Here is a 13,085-nt window from a genome sequence, read left to right as displayed (position 1 = left end):
TTACCTACGTGTAAATGATAACGGAAGTATTCCCGTAATTAACACTACCGAAAAACAAAATGGCGTCTTTAATAAATGGAACGTATTTGACAGCAAAACAATTCCATTTTATCATAGTTCTACCGACTAATGACGTATAATACAAGATGCGGATGGATAAGCGTGAGATAATATTATTTATAAATAGTTTAAGACCATAATAATAACGCATTAGGTTATTCTGATGTCCATGAAAAACTTGTGAAATTGCTCTTTCACCAGGCAGTTGACTGTCACTTTAATTTTAAATTTTGAACATACAATATTACACGATTTAATCCTTTTATGTGCAAATGTTATTTTTTTTTGAGCAGCAGTATACATCCAAAAGACTTGTTTTGAAATAATTATTGGAATGAATAGTTTGATGAAGGAAATTCAAACACTGAAGTAAGGAAAATAATTACAATATTTTAAATTATGTTAGATGTGTGAACCAGGCCCTTGCGGAGACAGGAAACTGGTTGGATACCAGCAGGCCATGTTCCAGAACATTTTTAGGAAGGAGCCTTGCAATGAGAAAACCTGGAGTACCGGTAACAAACACCTGTTTATGTGTATGAACAGCTGATTTGAATTATACAGTCTGGTGTTTACTTGTTTTTAGGGTATAGATTTGTGTAACGTCCTTTTAATTCAGTAAGCCGTTGTTTGGATATATCAAACACATTGTAAGTTATTGAAATATCATTATTAAGAAAAAAGTTCTTTCATACTCAATGTATTGTTATAACAAACAGAGAATAGCCGCTTCTTTTCAAATGCACAGTTTTAGGACAATATTTGTTTCCAACCACATGATTTCACTTTAAGAAGATTTTAGGTTCATTTCTTAACCTTTTTTTGGTTTAATATGCAGTTGACACATGTAAGTTCATCAAATTTATTTTTAAAAAACAAAACATTAAAAGTTTAAATCCTTCAATCACACAAATATGCTCTGAATTTGTTATGATATTAATTTCATTCTGCAGATGTAGGGGGGAGATCACTGGAGTCGAACATTGTGGAGTATGTGGTGGGAGGCATCGACAAGCCCATAATGCTCCAACTGAACAAACCATGCCAGGTAACAAGTGGTCGAAATTAACACAAGCCCGCAAGCCCTGTCCTAGTAAAATGTCTTTGGGCTTGCTCAAATTCTGAATTTTATATATCAGGGCTTGTTAAAAAAATTGATGTCAAGCAATAGTATAAAAATTTGGGCTTGTCCATTCAAAAGTATAATTTCAATGACTGGGTAACACTTCTTCACTTGATTGATCATTAATGACAATTTGAGGTATTGCCATACCTTGTTGTTATCTGTATTGTTAATTTTGTAGATAAACCAAAATAGGCTTTTATGAACGGTTGTTATATTAATGTTTTTCTTACAAATGCAGAACTCAAAGCGCAAACGTGAGCTTTCCTCGCCAACAGGGAAAACTCCAGTGAAACCTTCGAAGCATGGCACATTGGTATAGTAGAAAGTATTTCACAAATCCTTTTCATAGTGATGTCATTATAGTTAATTGTGCAAATGCCTTTTTTTAATAACAGCATTAATAGTTTCTTCTTGTGTATAATTTAAAGGATAGTTTTTTCATACACTGCTCTTTTTGTTCTCTGCCTACTTATTCCCTGAAAGTATTTTTTAATGTCAATTCAGGTAATTCAGCCATCCACATACCAGTCCTGGTCTATGGAAGAGAAAGTGTCCCTTCATAACTTTGTTTCAAAGCATGGCATCGACAAACCCCTTTCTCTTCAGTTTTGGAATGCTTGTGCAGCATTCATGAATACTACATACCCGGACAAAGACAGAACTGGTTATTCTTATCTGTATACTGTTTACTGTGTTTCTATTTAATTTGGATAAATTAAGTTGCCTGGAAAACACACCAGTATATTATCTAGCTAGCACTGAGCTGTTGAATTACATTCATTTTTTTTTTCAAATATTGCCTGACATAAGAGTATATGAACTGTTAGCACTTTTATGAATTTTGAAAAGTGAACAGTCATTTAAAATTTGCTTTGAAATCCTTTTGAACTGAAAAACTTGAAGTGTTTCATTATTGAACTTATTGATCAAAGTTTTATCATTATGTGCATATTTTGCAGGATTTGGTGGTATTAGGAAGAAAGATATTAAGATATATTGAACCACGTTTTCATGTATTTAGGACTGAAAATAGTTGATAGAACAGAGTGCATAATAATGATTTGTTTTGTTTTTTTCTGGAAAATTTTGGTTGATGAATGTTTAATAACATCATTCAAAATTGTGCATATTTGGTGAGCACTGCGTTTTCTAACAGGAAACATGACCAGGCCTCATGGTTTTAAGCAAGTGAAGATAGCATTCACTTCACCATAACACAGGTCTTAAATCTTGGCTGAATGTTAGTGAAACAAACAACTTCTTTTTAATATTGCAGTCAACATCCTAGTCCTACATTGAAGTTAATCGAAACAAATCATTGTTTATGTGCTGTGTTTGTAATGCTTATTTTTGTATAGCAAAAATTTAATTATTACTTGTTATGTTTAAATTTCATTGCAAATTTTGATACTTCAAGTGGCAATGTTGAATCAAAACTTATAATATACATTCAGTATAATCATGTTTAAAGTAATGTTAACAATGTTTGTTTAAGGATCATCATGTAGAAATGCATATAGGCGGCTGCTTATAACTAGCCAGCCGGAGGACCTGACACAGGACACTGGATCTGTGACTGAGACTTGTCATCACCGCTATGCACAAACACAATCAACTTCCACCCAAACTGACGCTGTAGCAGTATTGGTGTATGAAAAATAATTAAGTTTCAAGTTATACTTTAAGGTGTACTTAAATGGTAATCGTTTAAATAAAACAATGAATTATAAATAAAGGTTCCTTTACCCTACCATTACACTGAACGAGGTTGTAATAGTGGATTTTAATCATTTTGGGTACACCATTTAAAAATGTAAATTACAGTTACGAATTAGATTACAATCCACCATTTTTTGACAGAGTTATGGCCCATTTCCATTAATTAGTTTATCTTTCCTATGTCCATGATGCACGTGGGGGTATTTGTATTTTTTGTGTCGGCTCCATTTCGCATTAATGCCCTATTACAAAGGCTAAACCTATCTGTAAACAGTGTGCAGGTCCAAATTGGTTTAAGTGATACACATGTACATGACTATTTTTATATTTTAAAGTGGATGTTAACGTGTATCAACAAGGACAAAAGTGGCACCGCGACAGGATTTCCTTAATAAAACAGATAAACAGGTATGTCTGTATGTCTGTCTCCATTTAAGTTCACTACATTAATAGATAAAGTATTACAATACTTTGTTAAACATCCTTGCTGTATGTATAACTTAGTTTTGTTCCATATCTTTTGTTCGTACATAAATCCCGCCGTACATATTATCATGCAATTAGTGGCTTGTTGATAAATTACAACAATACATCACACACGTAACTTCTTGAACAGTGAGCTTGATAATATGATACAAAAATAAGTATTAGTTGTATACCTATTACCTAACACATAACTGAAATGATACATACATTTATAACGTAAAATACTGATGTTAACCTTTTCATTGACATTTATACCATGCAATATTAATGCTATATTGTATAAATGAATAGGCCCTGAACAATTCTTTGTTATTTGGGACTTTGAAAAGCCTAGTAAAGACCATATTAGGGATTCCTTGTCTGCGTAGTAAACTGAAAGAGGAACTTCTAGACTGTTATTCACATGCAGGTAAGTTATGATTGTTATATACATGCGTTATGATTGTTACAATAAAAAAGAAATTTGAATAACTGAATTTTCTGCCAGTAAATGTAGAACGCTGACATGACCTATTTAACATCTATATCAAATAGCACAATGTTAACTGATCTATATTATATACTTCACATAGTAAATAACCAAGCTTTTCTAAATTTATTCAATTTATTTATGTAGACATGTAGGTCTAACGTCATATATTTGACTAAACTTGATTCCTTAATTCAGAGAAAGACAATTTTTGATGACAAAATGAATATTGCAGGAGATGTGGAAGTAATCATTTCATGTTTTTTGTTTGATGATGCCCAACAGTTTATACTTAGAACTTACCAGAGACTTTTGGTTGTATTCGATGTTAATGTCCCAATTCAATTTATATACAGCAGTTAATTTTTGTAATTAAAGTGGAAAAAATAATTCAAACTGAAATTGTCAACATGTGTATTGGAATTTGCTAATCATTATTTTGATGGATTAATATTTGAATAATATACATGTAAAATTAATCAAATTAAGTGCATAAGAAGGGGTATTGTCCTTAAGACTCATTCTTAAGTCATGTATTCAGAACACCAAATATGTACAGAATAAAATTGTTTTCAAGCTCGTGTGTTTGATTAAACAGGACTGTTGTAGTCTTGGTGTCAATATATGTAAATGAAACTTGGTATTCCTGTTGCCAGGGGAAGAAGTCTCATGTATAGCAAGGTCAATCATAAAGGTTTTATTGTTGTTGAATTGCTCTTGTTTCTTCTTATGTGCTCTTGGTTTTCAACTGTTGTGCTAGTTTGCACGAAATTGAAAGGAATTTGTTTGGATTTTTCAGGTCACTGTCCACTATCCGAGCGGTCGAAAGGCAGCCATTATTTGGCCTGAGCCGCATAAGCGGATGGTAAAGGCAATATGTCATGGGAATAGCTGTGAAAGAACCATTCAGAGCATCATAACGAAGGAAAAACCAATGCTCGTTGTTAGACATGCAGCAGACATTATTCGTACTGAATGCCGGAATATATGCAAGAAGGGGGGCATCTTTACTTCTGCAGACCACATATTATGATTCCTTGCTATCGTTTTCCTGGGATAATGTGTGCCGTGAGCTAGAAAGCAACTGTCCAGGTCTTCTTGTTGTTTTGGAGTCAATTATAAGTGATAGTCCAATATCAAGGTCAGGCTCATCCAAGCCATTCATCCAACTGATGATGACTGCAATCATCTGCGTGGCAGAAAGCAAGAAATGTCCGCAGCTCATTATATGATCGGCTTCGTGCTTATGAATGGTGGATGCAATAAGCAGGTAATACCTCATCAGTTCAATGTGTTAAAATATTTTATTCATGCTCCCAAATAATACAACGCAAGTGATTTGGAAATGTTTTAGGAAGGTTAATATCAATTTTATTACACTGATAAATCTCTTTAATCCACCAGAAATCTTTACATTAAAAGCGATAACCATTCTGTATGTTTACAGAAATAACATTTTGTACAATATTATAGACAATAGAACGGATATCAAAACTGGGGTTCTGCGTGAGACCGGAGACTGTGCAAAGAAAGCTGCAGTCATGGAGAGGGAAGTTGGATGAAGATGTGCTGTCCATGAAACAGAATTGGGAAAATGGTGGGGACCAGAAGTACCAGCTAGTTGGCGACAACTGGGACAAGGATATTCTCCCCTCCTACAGGACCATGGACAGGAAGACAGAGTCACTGCATCTGTTTAATGTATATGTTGTAAAAGACAGAGTAATACCAGGTTAGGCATGAGCCTGTTTACAGAAAATGTCAATCTAAATTACAAATAATAGACCAATTGTTAAAGCTGCACTCTCACAGATTGAACGTTTTGACAACTATTTTTATATTTTTTTGTCTTGGAACAAGCCAATTTATGCGAAAATTCATGGGAACCATTGATATAAGACTGCTGAAAAAATTCGTACCGGTTATTTTCTTTTTTTAGTAAAAAAAATGATGTTTACGTATTTTTCTCAAAGCGTTTGTAACGCTTTTAGCCAATATACATCAATTTTCAAAAGGAAATATGCAATTTTGCGATCTTATCTTTTGTCAGCAGTCTGATATCACTGGTTTGCAGGTAATAACGCAGGAATTGGCTCATTCCAAAACAAGAGATACAAAAAGTTGTCGAAGCTGTAAATCTGTGAGAGTGCATCTTTAAAATTATTTAAATGTATATAATTATTTGTGATAATTGATTGATAACAGTAATGTGATAATCATTTACTGTATCATTACAAAAAAGGAAGAAAACAATTATCTCAACAATCGATTAAACACTCAACATAACTTCAATTTTATACTGAGAAGAATGCTTAGGCTGTAGGGTAGGTAATCATGAAGATATGTAACATACATGTACTCAGTGTAGTTGTCAATACAAGCCGAAATACTAATGCATATCTGTCTAACGAGGCATTTCAGTGGCGTTTGTCATGACCCTGTGACAACTCTTGTTCAATTAACAAGTAAACAATGATGAAATTAAGATATCTCTGTTTCAGATACTTCAAATACTGCTATACAGAGGCCATTTCATGTCAATAATTATATTCCATCAGTAGATGAACAGAAAGATCTCTTGAAGGAGTTGGTGTTTCTGGTAGCGACATCAGTAATACAAAACATCCCCCAGTTGAGTGATGTTTTTGGCCAAGTGTATCCTAAACACTTAAAGCACAAGTATTCAGACACATGTGGAAAGAAAACTGAGCAGGTATATTAAACTGGATATGTGTAAACTTTGATGCTTGATCCTTTCTGATTGTATAGTTATTATTCCACATGAAAGTCTAATGGGATAAAGAAATGGAAAGCATCGTAAGAAATACAGATATATCATATTGGAGAGAACCATCAGTGTGGCTCTGAATTCTTTTTTGAGTTATTGACCTTTGTTAATTTCCATACTTTATTTTTGTAAGGAGCACAACTTCATTTGGTATTGACTTCACAATCATATGCAAATAGATGATAATGAGAAGAGGTGCTGTGCACAGGAACAAACACTCTGGCAGTGATTTTTCATTTTTGTACTTAATATTTGTTCTGAGCATAAAATTTCTTTGAGGTCATGTCTTCAACTTTAAGATCAACATATATCATCACTTACCAAACATTAAAAAAAATATTATATAATACAAATAACATTTACCTTTATACATGGCTAAATGTTATAAATATAGATATTTTTCATTGTGCTCTTCTTTTATAATGTTAATAATGAAAAGAAATTAGATATATTCTATTGAGGAAAATTATTTTGAACAGGAACCATAACTATGTATGCAATTTCTAAATAGTTAATACCTTTTGTCGGTTCCTATCTGTCAAAATGAGAACGATACAATAAAACTTCAGTATTCCACTTTATTTGCAGTTCCCACTGGGCTTGTTTGATTGTAATGAGAACAAGATTAAAGATTTAATTCGACACCTTCAAGAGATGACTAAAAAGTATGTGCCTATGAAAAATGGGGAAATTGTTGAGCCATTCTTCTTTGGAGGTATATTGAACGCTTCATTGTTTTGGCATTATTGCCTCAATCCTTTTCAAATACAAAATCAAAAATGTATAAAAAAATGTTTAAGCCACCTATAACGGTAAACATAGACATTCATATTTCGGCCATATTTGCTGCAATGTTTATCAACTTTGAAAGTTTATGTTTGATTAATTAATTACATAATGCCTTGTGGCCCAGTGGAATAAAACGACATTGTTACATAGATTGATTTGCTTGTTATTATGTGTCAATAATAAACACCTTCATCTCCCATTGAAAGGTGATAGGTTGACAGATGAAAGAGTACAGGGTGCCCAAATGGCCATGAAAAATGCAGACACTCCTTTGACCAGACTTGAAGGGTTCATCTCAAAAATAGAGGACTTTCACAGACTCATGAATTTCCTAGAGGTACAATATGTTGTGTTAATAGCTTCTCGGACTTATTTTGTACGTAAGTGAGAATCTCAACAGTCGTAACTGCATTGTAATCATTAGTCGTTAGGATATTTTGCTCCTTGATTTTGCATCAGCTGACTTAATAGCTCAACTACAAGCATGCTTTTGTTAGCGATTACATTTCATTTCATATAGTGCATTTAATTACAAGGAAAGCAATTATTTAAAATCATGTAACGCTTCACCTTTTTATCAATATTGAATATGCTGTCAGGTTGACATGTATAATACCTTTAATAGTGTATATGAGACCATGTATACCAATTCAGAACTACAATATTGTTCTTCTTTCAGAGAAATCAATATGGACACGATTTTAATACGTATATCGCCAATTTTATTTTCTTGTATAAGTTATGACATTGTTGAATATGATAAACGATGCATGTATGTCTCTGTTACAGTAGAATAATTGTATTCAAATTTTACATTCAGGCTATAGAAAAGCTGTCATACAGAGCTGAGCAAGCAAGCGAAAGAGGAACAATTGCATTTTACCGGAATTTCCTTAATTGACCTAAATTCCTATCGGGCTTACAAAATGATGTATTATGCCATGTTGAATGCCATTATTCTTGTTATGTTCTTTGAACATTTTGGAATCAACTGTCTCCCAGAAAATTCCTCCGACTTGCCAGAAATCCCTATACCAGAAGATATGTTAAATGAAGGCAAAATCAGCTAGATAAATAATGTTTGTGAGGAAGTAGTCAAGAAATGGTTCTTCGAAGGGAGTAGTGATGTTTGTGCATCCCTTAGAGAAATTTTCGATGACAGTGAACATGCGACAACTATTGTGTATCAAACTGTGATGATACTGGACGTTTTAAATGTCATTACTGTGAAAGATCATACTCGTTCATTGCATCCGTCCAAATTCATGAGACAAAAAACACCAATTCATTGAACCAAACAGAAAGAAAAAAGAACAAATTCAAGTGCAGATGATCTGCAAGATTATATTTTAATGCTCTTCAAGCTTACAATTCTTCATAAGAACTTGGATTCTGCAGTTGATATGGGGGATGGTGAGAGATGTGTTAGATCAGCAAAATATGAACTGCCAGTTTATAACAAAACCAACAAAACCAAATATCTGATTGGTTCAGTTCATTTGACAGCGCTTACTGAGGAAGTTCTTCCACATGACCAGCGGGAACGACTAGTTGCAAATCGCTTCATCAACATTCAAGGGGGGAAAAATAGGAACATTTCCTTAGATGAATATGTTGAAATGCTAAATAGGGATTCCAAATTATCTTGTACTGGATACAAGTCAAAAGACAGTATCATTAAACATTCCAAGGAGTATCCAATGTTGAGTACGGCTGTGAAGCACATTGACACTGTCAGCAATTTTAAGGAGAGCAAAGGCTTTCATCATTTGCCTTCATACAAAGAAGATGTGTATAAAGTGGCCAAAGATCTCTCAAGCCAAGAAGTATTACATCATCAGGTTAGGAAATTAAAGACCGAAGGTATAACTATTGACAGGAACCCATTCTCGAACTCTGTGTCTGGACTATCCATGAAAATTTACCGACACAGGCCAGAAACACCGTATGTACGATTAAGAGACGGTCGATTCTGAAAATGATATATGTATATTTGAGTGTAAAATTTATGGTTATGACTTTTCATCTAAATTAACAATGCACATTTTGCATTTAATGATAAGTAACGTAACTCTTAAAAACATATTGTCAGATTTTTTAACTTAACATAACATACTTGAATGGACATGTTATCAACATTGAATCATTACCAGCAGCATTATCAATTGCAAATGCACATGAATGAATGGTAGGGAACTACACAAATGTTACATCATAGCACATGCCTTTCAAAAGAGACATGTTAATGTTAAGTACTGAAGCATTAAAAACTTACAAAAGTAAATGAAATGAATTATTACTTTTTTTAATTAAACAATGGCAAGATGAGTGCTACTAAGGTATATGAGCATTATCGATAAAAAATACAACAGTCTTCTTCAACTCCTGAATTGGAAAGAGTATCAGAGTCAGACTCTTTGCTACATTTGTCAGCATTGTCATCTATATAAAACTCCTCAATGCCTTGCTTTTCACAATGACAACATGAGCAATTTCTCTCACAATTGTCACAACAACTATGATGATCATGGGTTGATTTAGATAGTTCTTCAAGCTCATGTTCATTGAGAAGAGTAGAAAGCAATTCCTGGCGCCTGCACATATTTGTTGTACATACATTTCGCATTTCTTCATTGGCGTTGCGCAGATGGGTGGATTTGTACACAATAATGGCGACTGACTTTCTGCCATCTTTACCCTCTCGCCCCATTTCCTGCAGCAAGTCGATCACACTTTTCGGCAGCCCGTAAATAATAACAGAGTTACAGTTTGCCACATCAAGCCCCAATCCAAGTGTACTTGTCGCTATTATAATTGCTTTGCTATCTGGGTTTCTTAGTAACCCTTAAACTGAATGTTTAATGTCTTTGGTGGTCTCAGAATGATACATCTGTATCATTACACCACTATCTTCCAGACACTCATTGACCAAATACCTGTAGCATTCTGATACTTCTTTTATTGTAGAGCAATATATAAGAAGCCTATGGACTTGTTTACACTGTATCATTTCTACTATAGGGAAAAGGGCGATTTCCAGGCTCTTTGCCTTCCTTACTGAAAGTTTAATGTTACTTTTGTTGGGCGACATTCTGATAACAAGGGCATCTTCTTTAAAATTGAGAAGTTTAACTACTTTTTTGTAGACTTTTCTGGTGCAGGTTGCACTGACGGCTAGCAAGGCAGCATATGGACATAGAGATCGCAGTTCCCCTAAATGCCTAAACCATTTACGAAAAGCTACCTTGCCTTTATCATTTTCGCCCCTGAAATGTACAATTGTTCATTCGTTTTCACTGCCATCTTTTGGAGTCACTTTTAAAATAATTGCTTGAGGAATTAGCCAACTTAAACATTAATGTCATTATGCATCTGAATGTGTGATTATGTAATTATGAATGTCATATTTCATTACAGTATTACATATAATAGTAACATAAAAGATATGAAATAATAGAAAAAATTGCCAGGCCATTAGTTATGCTTTAAAATGCTTTATTAATGCATTTGAATAACAATTCATAATAACTAACCAATTTGTTATTAAAGTTATAACAGCATTATATTTTCATGTGCAATATAATACCATTTGTGATAGATATGTATAACAGAAGTGTAGAAGTGTTTATTACTTTTATTTCATTGTTTATGTGAACAATTTTCTTGATGTTACTAATATGCTTTTTATTTTTTTTACTATTTTTGAAATTGCCAGTTATTGATTTTGGTATTGCTATGCAATGTCTGTAAATTTTGTTGGTTGGTATGCAGATCAGTAGATCACTTGTTGTGCAGAAATAAAAGCCTTTTAATAAGATGATGATATAATCTTAATATAAAATGTGATATGTGTAATTCCTACAAAGTGTTGTCTTTCATATTATCTAATAACATGGTGCCTGCGAATCAGTCCAAATTTTGGGATTGACTGCAATAACTATGAACAGTTGAAAACAATAAGCATAACTCCTGAATGACAAATGATTGTATACCATTCTGTCACAGTGTGAAACTCATCCACAACTATCAAAGAGACATCTATCTCTTTAATAGCATCTCTCCATTCCTCATCACCAACTAATGTCTCTGGAGAGGCGAACAGAATATCGAAATCCCCTCTCTTGACTTGTTCGTCTGTCTCACGGCTTTTACCTTTACAATGACAATACAAATTACTTGCAATTATTTTTTTGTTAATATGGATTTTCAGTGTAATTTAATACAAATATGTAAAATGTTAGAACATACTTGATTTGAAGACCTTTAAGACATTCTTTAAACTACATGTATTAAAAATATATCCTTATACTTAATCTTACCTTGATCCAATAACATACATGTACATGTCACATTTTAACTGTTTGCTTGCTTCATTGACATCAAGGTGTATACAAGTCTGGTGTAGATTTTTATGCACAATCTATACCTGTGTTTAAATATATTTAAATTTAAACACATTTCAGCATAGGTATGTGCATTTTAACTTTCATTTATTTGAAATTCATTGCAAATTCCTTTCATTTTTTTCCTTATGAATGTGTCCGAGGAGTTTGGAAAAAGTCGTAAACAATGTACTCGGAATTGTATGACTTTGTGAAATTGAAAAGAGTTAAAGGTGTAAATAACACTTTTTTTATAGTAATCACTTATGTAACTCCATTGATACGAAATAGCTGTTTACATTCAGCTCTATTCTTGGCTACTCTAGGATAAATCCACAATTTCTTCAATTTATTGTATAGCACGGATTCACAGCCACTTAAATCTTTGTTTCGTATTTACACCTAAGTGAATATTTAACGAAAAGTACAAAGGCTTAAAGGCACCAATTTTTATCGTGGAAATAAAAGAATCACCTTTATATAGTGCTCTTATCTTCAATGATCGAAGTCTGGAAACCTGATCTTCCATGAGAGCAACTAGCGGGCAGCTAACAATAACCCTAAAGGTAACACTTTGCTGGCGTTTGGCAGAAATAATTGCATGATACGGTAAGGACTTTCCAAACCCAGTTGGAAGAACAGCCACACAATCTCTGCCCTCCAATATTGCCTCAAATATTTTTCTTTGCTCCGGTTTGAATTCAGAAATAGAAAATAGATGCGTTATTTCGCTCTCGATTGTCTCCAAGGACGCGGACGCCATGATAATAAACGCGTGCCGAAACCTGATACGTTACGAAGGTTATCATTGGTCTTGATTTAGTGCACCTGCTTATGAATATGCAAGTTATAAAGGTTAACTTGAGGTGACTTCTAACGTCATGTCCTCAGATCGTACATAACGTAATGAAATGAAGTGAACGTCACGATATGATTTTAATGAGATTGAAACATTCTTTACTTTAAAAATGTCTAAAGAATGTGTCAGGCCTCATGTCCCGTGTTATAATAATGTAATGGATTGTATCGTTCTGTTTCTACCATCATATTGCATGACAGTCAAATAATCTCCTTGTCATACTACGTTAATTCTATAAAAGGAGAATATTTATTCGTTCAGACATTTATCAATTTCACCATTTCAATCTATGTAGAATGTTGTTTTTTGCAGATGCACTAGATATTATTAATGCATACGAACCAAACATACATTAATATTTTTATTCTTAACACGTTACAAAGCTGATTCCCCTTGTACTTTTAATT

General features: G+C 33.4%; 2 protein-coding genes across 2 annotated transcripts; one reads left to right on the top strand and one right to left on the bottom strand.

Moving 5' to 3' along the window:
* Positions 1–3,794: 3,794 nt before the first annotated feature.
* On the top strand, positions 3,795–8,338 carry LOC128204429 (uncharacterized). Its single transcript, XM_052905845.1, has 8 exons — positions 3,795–3,800; positions 4,660–4,849; positions 5,018–5,130; positions 5,334–5,592; positions 6,362–6,573; positions 7,237–7,363; positions 7,644–7,774; positions 8,258–8,338. Exons 1-8 carry the CDS (start codon positions 3,795–3,797, stop codon positions 8,336–8,338), a joined length of 1,119 nt encoding a protein of 372 aa, XP_052761805.1.
* A 1,449-nt stretch (positions 8,339–9,787) lies between these two features.
* On the bottom strand, positions 9,788–12,582 carry LOC128204428 (bifunctional 3'-5' exonuclease/ATP-dependent helicase WRN-like). The gene is made up of 4 exons (XM_052905844.1): positions 12,294–12,582; positions 11,430–11,589; positions 10,513–10,703; positions 9,788–10,281 (listed from the first exon to the last, which is right to left on the bottom strand). Exons 1-4 carry the CDS (start codon positions 12,580–12,582, stop codon positions 9,788–9,790), a joined length of 1,134 nt encoding a protein of 377 aa, XP_052761804.1.
* Between the last annotated feature and the right edge of the window lie 503 nt (positions 12,583–13,085).

The sequence above is a fragment of the Mya arenaria genome, chromosome 10 (genome assembly GCF_026914265.1).
Source record: "Mya arenaria isolate MELC-2E11 chromosome 10, ASM2691426v1".
NCBI classification, from domain to species: Eukaryota; Metazoa; Mollusca; class Bivalvia; order Myida; family Myidae; genus Mya; species Mya arenaria.
This window is presented reverse-complemented; position numbering and strand designations above follow the sequence as displayed.